At 43.1% G+C, this 18,928-nt stretch overlaps 1 protein-coding gene across 1 annotated transcript in view; it reads left to right on the forward strand.

Annotated features, from left to right (window-relative positions):
• ZCCHC24 (zinc finger CCHC-type containing 24) overlaps positions 1 to 18,450 on the forward strand; it is a 137,995-nt gene extending 119,545 nt beyond the window's left edge. The window contains exons 3-4 of the mRNA XM_070752008.1: positions 16,951 to 17,115; positions 17,837 to 18,450. Coding sequence (XP_070608109.1) covers positions 16,951 to 17,115; positions 17,837 to 17,950 — 279 coding nt within the window. The 3' untranslated portion in view covers positions 17,951 to 18,450. The remainder of the gene's footprint in view (positions 1 to 16,950; positions 17,116 to 17,836) is intronic.
• The last annotated feature ends 478 nt before the right edge of the window (positions 18,451 to 18,928 follow it).

Here is an 18,928-nt window from a genome sequence, read left to right on the forward strand (position 1 = left end):
TTCTTCTTTCACAAAGTGAAACACCCTTTGCTCTGGTTTAGTTTCAAAGCGGGGAAAAATCAGCACACAAAAGGTCAAAGTCAGTAAAGCAGGCACGAAACACAAGGATCAGATAATCCTCCACAATGGCCAAACCCACAGGCTGCTATTTATAGCAGCCTCACTAATGACCATAGCCCCACCCAACCACAGGTGACCTCATTTTCTTTGATAATAATCTCTCAGTTGTTGCTGCCTGTACATCGCTCTCCGCATGCATGGCTGTATCATTAACTCTTGTTCTGAATCCAAGGAGGAGCTAGATAATTGATCTCCTTCTGAGCTGTCTGCCCCACTCTCCTCCTCCCTGTCACTCATGTCTTCTTGGTCAGAGGAGCCTTCATGAGCAGATTCCACCGGGGGCAAAACAGGCCTGTGGCATGTGGATGTCTCCCCCACATCCACAGTCCTTGGGGCAGGAGCTGGGCCAGAGCTAACCACAACACTGAACATCCAAAATATACTATTTAATTCTACGTATATATGCTACATGTGTACATACATATTACACAGAGGCACACAAAAATATACATTATCTACTATATAAACTGTACACACACAAAGTTCTTCTAAAATTATACACATTCAACCTCATTTACTGCGATAGGAAAAACATACCCAGAGCCCAGAAGGGGGGAAAAGGAAAAAAAAATATCAAATTTTTTCTACAGGTTCTGCGTACCTGACCATACCTGTAGGAGCCCATCACTGGCTCTAAGTTCTTTTTTTGGGGGGGAGAGGGGGAACTATGGAAGGATGAATCGTAGACCAACCCTTGTAATCTTAGCCCATCTCAGTCATTTGAAAGCATCCCAATTTTCCACTTTGAGAACTTGATTAGCTAATGGTGCAAAAGGGATAGGAAACAATGCAGGGGATGAATGACAACGTTCATCGTGAAGACGTGCCTCAAGAGACTGCTTCTGATTCCATGGATTTTGATTCCTGCTTTTACAGAAGTTGGTGAAGCCCTGAACAGCGAGCGAAGTGAAAAAAATTCCAGAGAAGATTTATGCCTCTAGCTGGCTTGCATCCCAAACTGTTTGTCTATGCTCCTTAGACGGGAATGCTGTCGGCCTGAAAGGCCTGAGAGTTCACTTATTTCTTGCTGGACTTTATATTATTTAATTATTTAATTATTTATTTATATATATTTTATTTATTTATTATTTATTTATTTATTTATTTATTTTATTGGATTTGTATGCTGCCCCTCTCTGTGGACTCGGGGCGGCTAACAAACAGTAATAAAAACAATATATAGACTTTGTATAAATAATAATCCCTTTGCCTTGATCAATGTTTCCAGCATGTATGGGTTTGCTTTCTAATAATAATTGATCCGGCAGGACAGAACAGGAGGGAAGGAAAGAAGGAAGGAAGGAAGGAAAGGGGAAAAGAAAGGAAGGGGAAGGGAGGGAGGGAGGGAAGGAAAGAAGGAAACAAGGTAAGGAAAGGAGGAAGAAGGGGAAGAGGGAGGGAGGGAGGAAAAACGGGAAAAAGAAAAGTGGAGGGAGGGAAGTGGAGGAAGGGAAGAGAAGTGAGGGAGGGAGAGAAAGAGGGAAGGAAGCAGGAAGAGGGAGATTGTGATCCCCTTATGTAGAGCGCTGGTGAGACCACATTTGGAAGACTGTGTTCAGTTCTGGAGACCTCACCTACAAAAAGATATTGACAAAATTGAACGGGTCCAAAGACGGGCTACAAGAATAGTGGAAGGTCTTAAACATAAAACGTATCAGGAAAGACTTCATGAACTCCCTCTGTGTAGTCTGGAGGACAGAAGGAAAAGGGGGGACATGATCGGAACATTTAAATATGTGAAAGGGTTAAATAAGGTCCAGGAGGGAAATGTTTTTAATAGGAAAGTGGACACAAGAACAAGGGGACACAATCTGAAGTTAGTTGGGGGAAAGATCAAAAGCAATGTGAGAAAATATTATTTCACTTAAAGAGTAGTAGATCCTTGGAACAAACTTCCAGCAGACGTGGTTGGTAAATCCACAGGAACTGAATATAAACCTGCCTGGGATAAACATATATCCATTGTAAGATAAAATACTGTACAGGCAATAGTATAAGGGCAGACTAGATGGACCATGAGGTCTTTTTCTGCCGTCAGTCTTCTATGTTTCTATGTTTCTAAGGAAGGAGGAAAGGAAAGGAGGGAAAAGGAAAGAAGGAAGGAAGGAAAGAAAGAAACTGGAATAGAGCAAGGAAGAGAAGGAAGAGAAGGAGGGAAGGCAAGAGATAGAAAGGTGGGAGGACAAAGCTTCCCAAGGAATTTCCATGTCATCAAGAGTTGAACAGCTCTGGAGCAACAACTTCAACTTCTACCACATGTGTGTGGAAGAGAGTACTTGCAACCCTTTGGCTCTTGATGACAGCATGGTTAAGAGTTGGGACTATGCAACGTCTCCAAGTCTTTCCTGCTTCTGTCTTTCCGTCCTTTTGAAATAATAATTGAGACTGTATTCTGCAAAATGTTTCGAATGAACTTTGGGGAAAAACCAGCTATGTTGCCTGGGGTGGGTGGGGGGCTATTGAAATTGAGCATTGTCTCCGTCACTCTGTGGTTCTGAATTCAGCCCAGTCTCTGTGACGAGTGGCAGCCTTCTCCCACCCGAGAAGACCCAGGCCCACTCGGCAAGCCCAGACGCACAAAGCTCGCCCCTGTTTCAATAAATGCCGCCTTTGTCCCCACTGAAGGCCAACGGGCCTCAAAGAATGGATGACATTTCCGTGTGGCACAGGAGGGGTGTCAACTCGGGGTGGGGGAGGGCAGGAAAGAGAGGAGAAAAAGAATCAGATGGAGATTCCACCCTGACAAGGCCACCTTTGAAAGGTTGTCCGCTTGGTGGCATAAAAACACCCCAAGCATTGTCTTGGCTAGGTTCTCTTTCTCTGCCTCTACCTCCTCCAAAGCACACCTGTTCCTTCAGATGTTTCTTATGGTCTTTTCAGACCATCCTTCTCCTCCTCCTTCCCTCCTCCTCCTCCTCTTCTACCTTCCCTCCTCCTTCTACATCTCCTCCTCCTCCTCCTCCACTACCTTCTTCTTCCTCTCCTCCTCCTCCACTACCTTCCTCCTCCTCTACCACCTTCCCCCCTCCTCCTCCTTCATCTCTTCCTCCTCCTCCACCACCAATTTCTTCCTCCTCCTCCTCCTCTTCTCCTCCATCTTCCCCTTCTCCTTATTCATCTCCTCCTTCTCCACCACCACCACCTTTTTCCTCCTCCTCCTCTTCTCCTCTTTTTCCTCCTCCTCCTCCTCTTTCGTCTTCTTTCTTCTTCTTCTAATTATGGAAGAAGAGAAGAAAGGATCAGAGGGAGTAGAAGACTAAAATAGAAGACTAAAATAACCCAGAGGTGTAATCCTCAATCAAGGCCAGAAATGGAACAAGGGCTTAGGTCTGTTGGCTTCATTTATCGAAGGGATTGGGACAGTTAGACATGTGTCTTTGGGAGAATTTATTTTATTTATTTATTTATTCGTTCGTTCATTCATTCATTCATTCATTCATTCATTCATTCATTCATTCATTCAATTTTTATGCCGCCCTTCTCCTTAGACTCAGGGCAGCTTACAATATGTTAGCAATAGCACTGTTTAACAGAGTTAGGCTATTGCCCCCACAATCCGGGTCCTCATTTTACCCACCTCGGAAGGATGGAAGGCTGGGTCAACCTTGAGCCGGTGATGAGATTTGAACCGCTGACCTACAGATCTACAGTCAGCTTCAGTGGCCTGCAGTACAGCACTCTACCTGCTGCGCCACCCCGGCTCATATTCAGAATTGGTTTCTGAAAGAAAGTTGGCAGATGTTCTGCCGGGCTCTCTGATAGGAGCCTCCCAAAAATTCAAGGGTACAAATTTCAGACACACACACGTTTGAAAATTCAAAACAATGTTTTTTATCACAAAATTCAAAATAAACTAAGCACTCTTTTTGTATTGCAAAGAGCACTCTTCCCAAAACAACCGGGTAGTCTGTACAATTTCCCTTAAGCAGTCATTAAGTACTTAGCCAGCAGCTGTGAAGAAACTTCACACCCCTTCTTCTTCCAAGGAAGGGAGACACACACACACACACACATTGCTCTGCTTTGGTTTCAAAGCCGTAAAAAAGCAACAAAGTCCAGCAACACAAGATTCCTGACGAACTCCGATCAGATACTCTTCCACAACGGCCAAACCCACATGCTGCTATTTATAGCAGCAGCCCTAATTACTGGAGCCCCACCCAAACACAGGTGGCCTCCCTTATTTCCTGTAATATGTTCTTACTTGGTTTCTTCTACGCATAATTCTGTGCTTGCGTGGGTCCAAAATGTCATCATCTGAATCAACGGAAGATAAGGAAGATTGACTGCCTGGGCTGTGTGCCAAGCCCTCCTCTGCCGAGTCACTCCCACCTTCTTCTTCGTCCGAGGAAACTAAACTCTGATCTGATTCTGTCGGCAATAACACAGGCCTGTGACATGATGAATTTTCCCCTGCATCCACCTCCCCATTCCCTGGGGCAGGAGCTGGGCCAGAGCCAACCACAACAGCAGAAAGGAGCGAGCACTTGGGGTTCATTGCATCGCTTTCCCATTGGGCAGTAAGGCAGCTGCTAAACCGTATTAGGAAGAGGTACGTTCTGTAGTCGAAAAAGCTTTTATCAGTCCCTTTTGACTCAAGAACTAAATGTGCAAAATTAATTATTTGGGTTCATTTTGGTTATTTCTGCCATGTAAGAGTGGAGTTTGGGGCTACTAGATATAGCCTGCAGAACTTCAGATGGCAACTAGATGGAAGGAATCGGAACCTTAACTGACCCAAAATTACCTCTGGAAGCTTGAGGTGACCTCAAATGACCTTTGGAAACTTAACTGACCCCAGATTTACCCCTGGAAACTTGAGTTGACATCAAAGGTCTCTTGGAACCATGATTGAATTATCAGATGATTCCTGGAATCTTACATGACCCCACAATTATCTCTGGAAGCTTAAGTTCACATCCAATTACCGCTGCAACCTTAATTCACCCCAAAATTACCACTAAAAGCTTGCTTTGACCTCAAGTGGCAGTTGGAACCTTAAAAGATCTCAACATTACCTCTGGAAGGTTGTGTTGATCTCAAATGACACCTGGAATATTAACCCCCAAATTACCCCTGGAAGCTTGAGTTGATATCATATATTCTTTGGTACCTTGACCCTAGAATTACTGCTGAAACCTTGAGTTGATATCAAAAGAAGTTTGTAACCTTCACTGATTCCAGAATTACTCCTGGAATCTTGAGTTGACCTCAAATGATCTTTGTAACCTTAATTGACCTCTAATGACCTTTGTAACCTTAATTGACCTCAGAGTTGCCTTCAGAAGCTTGATTTGACCTTAACTGACCCCAGAATTACCTTTGAAATATTGAGTTTACTGCAAATGACCTTTGTAACCTTAACCGACCCCAGAATTGTCTCTGGAAGCTTGAATTGACCTCAAATAACTTTGTGACCTTATTTGACCCCAGTGTTATCTCTGGAAGCATGAGTTATCCTCAAGGGACTCTTGAAACCTTAACTGACACCAAATCATCCTTGAAAGTTTGAGTTGTGGCCATAATTACCCTTGGAAGCTTTAATTGACTCTATAATGATCCCTGGAATTCTTAACTGATGCCATAAGACCCCCTGAGAATTGAGTTGATGCAAGAAATTGATGCCTTGGGAGTTGGCAAACCTGTGCAATCTCTCCTTGAAGACCTTCAGTGATGGAGCACCCACAAGTTTTGAAGGCAAGCCATTCTACTGGTTAATTGTTGTCAGGAAAATTATCCTTAATTCCAAGTTCTAGCTCACCTCTATAGGTTTCTGTCTGTGACTTTGGCAAAGAGGTCCACACCAACATTGCCAAGTTTGCAAAACGCTGGTCCAAATGGCCCAATCAGAGAGACCCTATTCATAAGAACATAAGAAGAGCCATGCTGAATCAGGCCAAAGCCCATCTATTCTTCCGGCTCTCTGCACGAACCTCTAATTAAATGCAAAGGTAGCCAAAACAGACACACACACACGTGAAAAGTCAAGAATACTTTCTTTATCCACAGAAAAATAGAAGCAAAGCCCCCTTTTTGTAGTCAAAGGGCTCACTTTCAAAGCAACCAGACTTGAATGCAGTGAAATAACAAAAAAAACAACAACCCTCAAAGCAATTAACAAGTAGCTGTGAAGTCGTCACAGCTACTCTCCTTTAGACGTTGTCCAACTCACATGTTTAACTATGATTTATGTTCAGAGTCCTGATATCAAAGCTCATAGTCCTTGGAGAATCCGGAGAGTCGAGCCACATCCACTAACACGAACAGATAATCTTAATAATAATAATAATTAGATTTGTATGCCGCCCCTCTCTGAGGACTCTTCCATACTGAGAGGCCGGCCCGCTGCCCATTTAACAGCAGCCCTAATTAGTTGAACCCCACCCAACCACAGGTGAACTCTCTTATCTCTTGTAATACCTATATAGCTTCTCCCTTCTATTCATGGCCCTTCGCATGTGTGCGTCTATAACTGCTTCTTCATCAGAATCCAGTGAAGATAAGGATGATGATGAATTGCTTCCTAATCGTCTGTCTGCCATGACCCCCTCTGAGGGTCCCATTTCACAATCACTCCCTGCTTCCGTGGTTTACCGAGTCAGCATATTGACCCCAACCATCTGGGTCCTCATTTTACCCACTTCGGAAGGATGGAAGGCTGAGTCAATCTTGAGCCAATGGGACTTGAACTGCTGAACTGCTAGCAATCAGCAGAGGGCAACCAGGACTTTGAATACCTGAGTCGACAGAACCTTAGGGTTAAGCAACCCAAGCCTTGGGCGAGGCCTGCACCCCCTATTCCCACGTTCGTGCGTGCTTGTGCCCGAAAACGTCCGCCTGCTCTTGGCCACCTTTTCATCTCTCCGTCTGGTTCCTCCCCGCAGCTTCCCGCTTTGAAGAGAAGGGAGCAGCCGGCGATTAAGTATGCCAGCGGTGGGCGATCGATGCCATAGCAGAACCGGCCACTCCTCCCTTCTTTCTCTTGGTGGCTCCCTGTGAACAGGAAGTCACCGAACGGGCTTCACGCTCTGGGAGCAAAGCTTCAGCCATGCAAAGGGCCCGAGGGGGGCAGCGCTGCAGAAGGGGTGAAACAGGGCCACAGCAGACCAGCGGCAGGCCAAGGCGAGGTGGGAAAAAGTTGGCTGGAGAAAAGTTCTCCCAGCCTTAAAACGCCCCCGAGGGGTCCCTGCAGTGCTGAGCAGCTGCGGCTTCTGCCCGAGCAACGGCATCCCTTCCAAGCTTCCCTGGTCTAGCCCGCCCAGTCCAGTCTGGCTCAGGAGCCCTGGGGTTACCCGGAGAAGATCCTCCGAAGCACCCTGGACACTCCCCTCCTGCTCTCCCCCAGCCGCTGCCGTCCCGTTCCATTAAAAAATCGGGATATTTGGAAAGCAGGTGATATGCGGGACAAATCATTCAAAAGTGGGACTGCTCCACTAAAAGCAGGACGTCTGGTCACCTTAATCTATATATATGTATATCTATGTATAATATCTATCTATCTATCTATCTATCTATCTATCTATCTATCTATCTATCTATCTATCTATCTATCTATCTATCTTTCTATCTATCTATCTATCTATCCATCTATCTTTCTATCTATCTTTCTATCTATCATCTACTATCTATCTATCTATCTATCTATCTATCTATCTATCATCTATCTATCTATCTATCTATCTACCTATATCTATCTATCTATCTATCTATCTATCTACCTATCTTTCTATCTATCTATCTATCTATCTATCTATCATTATATCATTCTATCTATCTATCTATCTATCTATCTATCATTCTATCTATCTATCTATCTATCTATCTATCATCTATCATCTATCTATCATTCTATCATTCTATCATTCTATCTATCTATCTATCTATCTATCTATCTATCTATCTATCTATCTATCTATCTATATCATTAAATCTCTTATTACCAGCTCCTTCCCCTGTTTCTTCCTAAGTTTCCTTTTCCTTTTCCTCTGCCTTCCTCACCTGATTGGTTTCTCTTCTGGCTTGTCTTTAAGTTGTTCACTTTCATTTCTCCTCTCTTGTGCCCGGTTCCTTTTCAGTTACTCCCTCCTTGCTCCCTCCCTCCCTTCTCCCTGTTAGCTTCCTTGGCTTCAGAACCTTTAAATAGAGGCAAACACCAGGGCTGGTATCTCCTTGGTTGCCTGTGGCTTGTTTTTGGATTCTCCAGCCACCGGTTTGCTCCACAGCTTCAGACTTTCTTCCGGAGGTCTGAAATCCTGCGGCCTCCCCTCTCCTGGAGCTCCTCGGGTGCCTTCTCTCCCACTAAATCCCACTTCTTCCAGCTTCTTCTCTGAAGGCGACCTTTCAAAAAGCTTACTCGCACCATGCCCGCCCGCAAACGTTCCAAGAAACGGGCTTCATCTCCTGACGAGGTAAGGGAGGGCTTTGGGGTACAACGAGTTAGCGTGAGTCTTGAGACACGGTTATCAGGTGGGAGTCCCACTTACCAGCTGGCCCTCCGGGATCGTCGCAGGGGGGAGCGCGCACATCTGTTAGCATGAGATTTGGCTTTTGCGCATGCACAGCAAGTGAAATATCGCACAAGGTTTTGCCGACTTTTGGCGGTTTCTTGCTTCTGCGCATGCATTGTTCCACCGACAATCGGGGAAGGCTCATGCGCAGGAGCATCCTTGAGTGAGATTTCACGTGCTGCCCATGCGCACAAGCCAAATCTCATGTGTGCACGCATTGGGGGCACGGAGATGTATGTGCATCTAAATTTCCGCCACCGGAGTCCCGATCCCAGCTATACCGGCGCCAACCCGTTACTGACCGTTATATCGTGTTGTGGCGATGTGTCCAGTGGTTGAAGAAAATAGGGCGGTGGGGAAGGTTATTTGTCTTTTTTTTGCCATTTGGACTTTTCAGAATAACAGAGTTGGAAGGGACTTTGGAGGTCTTCGAGTCCAAGCAGCAGAGCCTATACCCCCACTGATGGAGCACCAAAAACTTCTAGAGGCCAGCAGTTCCTCTGACTGATTGTTCTCACCATGAGGAAATTTCTCCTTGGTTGTAGTTTGCTTCTCTCTTTGTTTGGTTTCCATCCATTGCTTCTTGTCTGGCCTTCTTGATGCTTTGGGAAAGAGGTTGATTCTCCTTTGTTTTATAAAATAATAATAATAATAATAATAACAACAACAACAATAATAATAATAATATAATTTCATTTTCATTTCTTTTTATTGGATTTGTATGCCGCCCCTCTCCGTAGACTCGGGGCGGCTAACAACAGTGATAAAAACAACATGCGACAATCCAATACTAAAGAAGCTAAAACCCCTTATTTTAAAACCAATCATACATACGAACGTACCATACATAAATTGTGGAAGCCGAGGGGGAAAGAATGTCTCAGTCCCCCCCATGCCTGACGACAGAGGTGGGTTTTAAGAATAATAATAATATAATGATGATGGTGATAATTCTCCCTTCTTTTATTTAACAATAACTACAACAACTTCTGCTGCACGAATCCCAGCGACCGATTAGGTCCCACAGAGTGGGCCTTCTCCAGGTCCCGTCAACTAAACAATGTCGGTTGGCAGGCCCCAGGGGAAGAGCCTTCTCTGTGGCGGCCCCGACTGTCTGGAACCAGCTCCCCCCAGAGATTAGAACTGCCCCTACCCTCCTTGCCTTTCGTAAACTCCTCAAAACGCACCTTTGTCGTCAGGCATGGGGGAACTGAGATATCTCCCCCCGGCCTATACAATTTCTGTATGGTGTGTTTGTATGTATGTCTGCTTAATAATGGGTTTTTTAAAAAAATATTTTAAATTGTAAATTATTAGATTTGTCATGAACTGTTTTATTGTGTTGTGAGCCGCCCTGAGTCTAAATAAATAAAATAAATAAATAAACAACAACAATAATTATTATTATTATTATTCTCCTTTCTTTTATTTAATAATAATAATAACAACAACAATAACAACAACAGAGTTGGAAGGGACCTTGGAGGTCTTCTAGTCCAACCCCCTGCTTAGGCAGAAAACCCTACACTACTTCAGACAGATGGTTATCCAACATCTGCTTAGAAATTTCCAGTGTTGGGACATTCACAACTTCTGGAGGCAAGCTGTTCCACTGATTAATTGTTCTGACTGTCAGGAAATTTCTCCTTAGTTCTAAGTTGCTTCTCTCCTTGTTTAATTTCCACCCATTGTTTCTTGTCCTACCCTCAGGTGCTTTGGAGAATAGCTGGACTCCCTCTTCTTTGTGGCCACCCCTGAGATACTGGAAGGCTGCTCTCATGTCTGGTCCTTCTCAAGATATTCTTTCTCAAGATATATTTCTCAGGATATTCTTTCAAGGTGCTTTCCAGATACCTTGGCTGAAAAGTACCATCAATCATTTGATCACAGTCTTCTTCCCTGCTTTGCTGAAATGCTCCTTGCATTGGAAATTTCTGGTTTTCTTGGGAACAACTCCAGCTGTTCCATTAAAAGCTCTGCCAAAGAAAAGATGCTTCAGGGCTTCTCCCCTCCCCTCCCACCCCCCAAATCTCAATGATGATGATCAAAAAGCTAGACAAGCTTATCTATGCCAGAGGCCTACAATATTGGCAAACTTTAACACTTGTGGGTCCTTGATCTGTTTGGGTCAAGTTACCAACAATTTTTGTTTGTTTGTTTGTTTGTTTGTTTGTTTGTTTGTTTGTTTGTTTGAGTTGAAAGTTCAGTTCTGGAGACCTCACCTACAAAAAGAGATTGACAAAATTGAACGGGTCCAAAGACGGGCTACAAGAATGGTGGAAGGTCTTAAGCATAAAACGTATCAGGAAAGACTTTATGAACTCCATCTGTATAGTCTGGAGGACAGAAGGAAAAGGGGGGACATGATCGAGACATTTAAATATGTCAAAGGGTTAAATAAGGTCCAGGAGGGAAGTGTTTTTAATAGGAAAGTGAACCCAAGAACAAGGGGACACAATCTGAAGTTAGTTGGGGGAAAGATCAAAAGCAACGTGAGAAAATATTATTTTACTGAAAGAATAGTAGATCCTTGGAACAAAGTTCCAGCAGACGTGGTTGGTAAATCCACAGTAACTGAATTTAAACATGCCTGGGATAAACATAGATCCATTGTAAGATAAAATACAGGAAATAGTATAAGGGCAGACTAGATGGACCATGAGGTCTTTTTCTGCCGTCAGTCTTCTATGTTTCTATGAAAGGGACCTTGTAGGTCATCTAGTCCAACCCACTGCTCAAGCAGGAATCCTACACCACCCCAGTCAGATGGCAGTCCAATCTCCTCTTGAATATATCGAGTGTTGGGGCGTTCACAACCTCCACTGGCAGGCTGTTCCACTGGTTGATCGCTCTCACCATCAGAAATTCCTCCTTATTTCCAGGTTGAATCTCTCCTTGGTCAGTTTCCATCCATTGCTCCTGGTCTGGCCCTTTGGTGCCCTGGAAAACAGTGTGACCCCCTCCTCTCTGTGGCAACCCCTCAAATATCTGTATACTGCTGTCATGTCCACCCTGGCCCTCCTTTTCATCCATGCCCAGTTTCAGCAACCTCTCTTCATATATTTGGGTTTCTAGTCCTTTATCGTTTTGTTTGCTGTCTTCTGTACCTTTTCCAGAAGGTGAGGGAGATTATGATCCTGCTATATAGAGCGATGGTGAGACCACATTTGGAATACTGTGTCCAGTTCTGGAGACCTCACCTACAAAAAAGATATTGACAAAATTGAACGGGTCCAAAGACGGGCTACAAGAATGGTGGAAGGTCTTAAGCATAAAACGTATCAGGAAAGACTTAATGAACTCAATCTGTCTAGTCTGGAGGACAGAAGGAAAAGGGGGAACATGATCGAAACATTTAAATATGTTAAAGGGTTAAATAAGATCCAGGAGGGAAGTGTTTTTAATAGGAAAGTGAACACAAGAACAAGGGGACACAATCTGAAGTTAGTTGGGGGAAAGATCAAAAGCAACATGAGAAAATATTATTTTACTGAAAGAGTAGTAGATCCTTGGAACAAACTTCCAGCAGACGTGGTTGGTAAATCCACAGTCACTGAATTTAAACCTGCCTGGGATAAACATAGATCCATCCTAAGATAAAATACAGAAAATAGTATAAGGGCAGACTAGATGGATCATGAGGTCTTTTTCTGCCAGTCTTCTATGTTTCTATGTTTCTAGGTGACCAGAATTGAATGTAGTACTCCAGGTGTGGTCTGACCAGGGCATTATATAGTGGTATTAGTACTTCTCTAGTCTTGAAATCTATCCCTCTGTTTATGCAATTTAAGATTGTGTTGGCTTTTTTAGCCACCGCTGCATATGGTGACTCATATTTAGTTGGTTATCCACCAAGACTCCGAGATCTCTTTTATTTTTTATTTATTTTGTTTAATTATTTGTTTTGTCCAATACACAATAATATACAATGAGGGTTATAGAGGGTATAGTCAGGTAGAATGTATTAAAGGAAGAATAGAGGAGAAAATAAAGGAGTGAAATATAACTATGAGAGAATAGCAGAAAAAGATATAGGTATAGAAGAGAAGATATAGGAGATATAGGAGAGACAATAGGACAGGGGACGGAAGGCACTCTGGTGCACTTATGTACGGCCCTTACTGACCTCTTAGGAACTTGGTGAGGTCAACCGTGGATAGTCTAAGGGTAAAGTGTTGGGGCTTAGGGGATGATACTACAGAGTCCGGTAGTGAATTCCATGCTTCAACAACTCGATTACTAAAGTCGTATTTTTTACAGTCACGTTTGGAGCGGTTAATATTAAGCTTGTATCTGTTGTGGGCTCTTGTGGGCTCTTGTGTTGTTGTGAAAGTCACTCTTGTGACTTTCACAGTCACGACTGCTAAATGTGGTATTTTGGAATAAGATCTCCAGTGAGTATGTTTGAAGGTGTACCTAGGATGGAAAATTTGGAAGTTATCATTTTGGAAAGGATTTGTTTCTCAGATAAAATCCAATTAATTGGCATAGAATGAATGAATGAATGAATGAATGAATGAATGAATGAATGAATGAATGAATGAATGAATGAATAATGAATAAATGACACTATAAATTAGGATCCACCCATCTCACAAGATCAACTAAATAGATGCCCAAGAGAAGGCTCCGATTGGAGGCTCCGAGTTGAGCTATATCTCTGCTGTTGGGATCTTAGAAAAGAGATTAACACGGCCAAGATTCTTATAAATGAATACAGAAAATAATAGTTAGAAAGCTGTAGTTGCAATGCCGACAAGTAGGTTGGCAAATTTATGTTTATATGTTTTGGTTTTGTCTTTAGTTTTTGTTCTGTATTTGTTTTAAACTTAATAATTATGTTAATAATTAATAAAGATATTTAAAAAAAAAAAGAAAAGAGATTTAGAATTACAGGAATATTTGGTCCAGAATTTCTGGGAAAAAGAAAAGTCTGGCATTTTAAAAAGTGTAATTCGATTGGAAATGGGGGTCCTCTGACAATTCACTACCAAACTAGATACCATCATCAGTGCGGGGAGACAGGAGAGTGGAAATTTAAGACAAGGTTTATTACACCCAGAGTGTTGCTTTAGTAGGCGCAAAGCAAGACATCTAGGAAAGAAATAGACTGGTCTCCTTGGTGAAGGGCTGCAAATATTTTTACTACCACACTGTGGGCATGGCTTATTTTGTGGGCGTGGCTTACCAGCCATGTGACCAGGTGGGAGTGGCTTTACAATCATGTGACCAGGGGGTGGCTTAAAGGTCATGTGACTGGTTTAAAGGTGGCCAACTTGACATCACTCACGTCAAGAGCTTGAGTTAGGATTAGGGTGCCCGGCCTCGCCTCGCCTCAAAGAGACACAATCTCCCTCTCTATTTACTATTACCGAACATCCAAAATATACTATTTAATTCTATGTATATATTCCACATGTGTAGATACATATTGCACACAGGCACACGTTATCTACTATATAAACTGTATGTATATATACACACATACTCATACACAGCTCTTCCAAAATTAGTCTTTGGAAAAGGGTGCAATACAAGTCTAATATATTATTATTATTATTATTATTATTATTATTATTATTCACATTCAACGTCATTGACTGCGATAGGAAAAACATATTGATTACTGCAACACTCTCTACATGGGGCTACCTTTGAAAAGTGTTCGGAAATTTCAGATCCTGCAGAACGCAGCTGCGAGAGCCATCGTGGGGCTTCCAAGATTCGTCCATGTTTCTTCAACACTCCGTGGCTTGCATTGGCTGCCGATCAGTTTTTGGTCACAATTCAATGCCCTACATGGCATTGGACCAGATTACCTCCGGAACAGCCTGCTACCGCACGAATCCCAGCGACCGATAAGGTCCCACAGAGTTGGCCTTCTCCGGGTCCCGTCAACTAAACAATGTCGTTTGGCGGGCCCCAGGGGAAGAGCCTTCGCTGTGGCAGCCCCGGCCCTCTGGAATCAACTCCCCCCGGAGATTAGAATTGCCCCCACCCTCCCTGCCTTTCGTAAACTGCTCAAGACTCATTTATACCGCCAGGCATGGGGGAGTTGAGATATTCCTTCCCCCTAGGCCATTACAAGTTATGCATGGTATGTTTGTGTGTATGTTTGGTTTTATAAATAAGGGTTTTTAGTTGTTATATTATTGGATTGTCACATGTTGTTTTTATCATTGTTGTTAGCCGCCCCGAGTCTACGGAGAGGGGCAGCATACAAATCCAATAAATTATTATTATTATTATTATTATTACTATTATTATTACTATTATTATTGTTATTATACCCAGAGCCCAGAAGGGAAAAATAAGAACAAAATTCAAAAATTTTCTACCAGTTCTGCATTCCTGACCAAATTTTTTCTACCAGTTTTGTGTACCTCCACAAGGAGGGGAATAAACCCTTAAGAATTATCTTCAATAATGGGTGCATCTGTATAAAATTAAAGGAAATGTTTACGCTGCCAGGATTTTAATTTTATTATGTTTACATAGAACCCCAAACAATTACAAAATAGCTAGAGCTTTTAGGGAATTTTGTAACCGCCAGAGATAACAATATCCGCCCACGCAGATCATCAGATCCATCAAAGATATGATTCACGTTTTCCAGAAAATGGATAATAAAACAAATACATGGATAAGAAAAGCTAAAAGGCGGCAGGGGGGGGGGGGGGGGATGATTGGTGAATGCGAAGGAATGGCAGGACCTACTGGTAAAAAAGTCCGAGGGTTTTAACTTTTGCATTGAGCACAAATATCCCGTGGCTGAAAAGTGGAGCAGCCAAAAATATTCCCCCCAACCCCTTGAGGGTGAAATGACCAAGGAAGCCATGGAAAAGGGGAAGAAAGCTGGCTAATTGCAGGAAGGGAAAGCTCCGCTGCCTTTTCCGGCAATTGGAGAAAATAGAAGCAGCCATCTTTTGAAATGCACCATAGAGTTGGAATGGCCTTCAAAGAAATTCCATCGTTTAACAATCTCTGAAGGCCAGTTTTGTTTCGACTCCGACTTTGAAACTGATCAAAGGAAAGTATTTTTCAGTCTGTTTTGTTCAAATCGGGCCTCTGCTGGCAGGGTATCTTTAAATCTTTCTTTCTTTCTTTCTTTTCTTTTTTTCTTTCTTATTCTTTCTTTTTTGTCTGTCTCTCTGTCTGTCTGTCTGTCTGTCTATCTATCTATCTATCATCTACCTACCACAAATCAATCTATATCTATCATCTGTCTGTCTGACTGTCTGTCTATTTGTCTCTATCTATCTATCTATCTATCTATCTATCTATCTATCTATCTATCTATCAATCTATATCTATCGTCTGTCTGTCTGTCTGTCTGTCTGTCTGTCTGTCTGTCTGTCTGTCTCTATCTATCTATCTATCTATCTATCTATCTATCTATCTATCTATCTATCTATATCTATCACCCATCAATATAGGTAAAGAAAGCTACAGAAGACAAACAATTCAGCAAATTGAATGTTCCTTTCAGTTTCCAAACCGATTGTCCTTGTTAATAACAACAACAATAACAACTACTACTGTTGTTGTTGTTGTTGTTGTTGTTGTTATTATTATTATTATTATTATTATTATTATTAATATTAATTTAGGGCTCTGGCCCTCTGGAATCAGCTCCCCCCAGAGATTTGCACTGAACCCATTATTATTATTATTATTATTATTATTATTATTATTATTATTATCATCATCATCATCATCATCATCATCATTATCAGTATTATCATCATCATTATTATTAATTGGATTTATATGTTGCCTCTCTCTGAGAACTCGGGGCTGCTTACAGCATATAAAAAGAACAATGCAAAATCTGAAATCCACTATTTAACTAAAACTAACACTCTAAAACCTCAATTTAATTAAAAAAACCAGTCACTTCTAACAGACCAAACATACATTCCATTTAACAAACATTCATTCATAGGCAGGGGCTGATGGCTAATGTCCCCAGGCCTGTCGGCACAAGTGCGTCTTCAGACTCTTTGCGGAAGGCGAGGAGGGTGGGAGCAGTACGAATCTCTGGTGGGAGCTGATTCCAGAGGGCCGGGGCCGCCACAGAGAAGGCTCTTCCCCTAGGCCCCGTCAAGCAACGTTGTCTGGCTGACGGGACCTGGAGAAGGCTGACTCTGTGGGACCGAACTGGTCACTGGGATTCATGTGGCAGAAGACGGTCCCGTAAGGAATAATGTAGCTGCTGTTCTTGTTCTTATGTTAATATAATCAGCAAACAAAATGCCTCTTTGTTTTCGATCCTGGCCTTCAGTAAGCGTGGTCCCTCTTTTTCTCTCTTTCTTGTTCTTAGGCTCGTCCGAAAGGAGAAGGTTTGACTCCCTACCAAGGGAAGAAACGCTGCTTTGGAGAATATAAGTGCCCCAAATGCAAGAGAAAATGGATGAGCGGGAACTCGTGGGCCAACATGGGACAAGAATGTATTAAATGCCATATCAATGTTTATCCTCACAAGCAGGTACGGATGGGGTTCCAAAGAGGGTAGAAGTAGACGTTTAAGGCAGTGATGGCAAACCTATGGCACAGGCACTACAGGTGGCACGCGGAGCCATATCTGCTGGCATGCGAGCCGTTGCCCTAGCTCACCTCGTACAGAGGCTCTGGGAGGGTGTTTTTGGCTTCCAGAGAGCCTCCAGGGAGAAGAGGGAGGGCATTTTTAGCCTTCCCCCAGTTCCTGGGAAGCCTTTGGAGCCTAGGGAGGGTGAAACACGAGCCTGCTGGGCCCACCAGAAGTTGGGAAACAGGCCATTTCCGGCCTCCAGAGGGCCTCAGGGGGCAAGGGAAGCTGTTTTTGCCCTCCCCAGGCATTGAATTATGGGTGTGGGCACTCACGCATGAGTAAAAAAAGGTTCTCCATCACTGGTTTAAGGGATGTCCAGGTTGAAGACGCCTCCATGGCTGGATGGTGGCCACCAGAGGTCCTAAGCGCAACTCTGCTATGGAGTTTGTCAACTTTTCCACAACTCATGAAACTTCAGCGAGTGCTGAAAGCCAAGGGTGGCAACAAAAGAGATTATTATTATTATTATTATTATTATTATTATTATTATTATTATTATTATTATTTCCTGAGCTGCTTCTTGAAAAAAGACTCTTGTATCTGTCATGGATTCAGAGGGTGTAGCAGCAAAAAAAATGTGGGGCTGGGCTTAATCTCTGTGCTTGCTCCCACCATGCAGAGACCCTTGGAAAAACCTGACGGGCTGGACGTCTCGGATCAAAGCAAAGAACACCCTCAGCATCTCTGCGAGAAATGCAAAGTCCTGGGCTACTACTGCCGCCGTGTTCAATGAGGAAACCCGCGAAGATCCTGAAGGGAAGGAGGAGCTGTCGTCTGAGAACCTTCATCCGTCGCCAATATCGCCTAACTTAATCACATGCCTTTCCTTTAACTGAATGTAACACTTTTCCCGTCTATGTATGGACATAAAACCTGTATCCCTAGGTCTATGTGGCGGGATGCAGATTCCTTCCTTAAGGGTCACGCCAAACAAGCCATGTTTTGATATGGGCGGAGACCAACTGACCACTTGCTGGACTGTCCGCCCTACTCATGATGGATTCCCACCGCGATGGTGGTTTCCACCGATTGTTTACACAATTCCAGTATTCTACCCCAAGGGAACTAGTGTTGTTTGTCCAGAGAGATCTGTAAAGTTGGGGACGTGTGCTTGGATGAATTAAGGGGGTGAGGCAGGGTAGGATCACGAGGGTCAGGCCTGACTCAAGATGCAATTGATGGGGACAGTCCATAAGTCTAAACGCTATTGATAAATGCTTATTTTTTTAGCCTGGTGATTAGAATTCTTTAAAGCTAAGGTTTCTAGGAGGAATTAAGGATGTGGTGCAAATATTCCGTTGTCTTGGGTGAGTTAGGACATGGTTTGTTCTACTAGCTTGCTTGCTTGCCTCCCAAGGGTCCTGGAGGGCTTTTGGTGAGCTTTAAGGGGTTGCTGTTTCTTTTAATCGGAGGGCTGAAAAGAACGAGTGAATCATTGTCTGACGAGTGGTTTTCATGGAAGAATGGAGATGGTAGAACACACATAGAGTGGAACAAGAATTTGTCTTTCATTTATGTCAATGAAGGTCCCACTAAAATCGAGGACACCTATTTCAGGACGAGCTTGCATAAATGCCCTTATTTTTAAAAGTCTCTTTTTGTTTGCCCTAACTTCCCATGTAATCCTCGCCAATGGTGACTAAATTTCCTATCTTCAGGCTGCATAGCCAACATACAGGGGGTGGACAAAAAGATGGAAACACCTGACTTT

This window comes from Erythrolamprus reginae, chromosome 5, assembly GCF_031021105.1.
Source record: "Erythrolamprus reginae isolate rEryReg1 chromosome 5, rEryReg1.hap1, whole genome shotgun sequence".
NCBI classification, from domain to species: domain Eukaryota; kingdom Metazoa; phylum Chordata; class Lepidosauria; order Squamata; family Dipsadidae; genus Erythrolamprus; species Erythrolamprus reginae.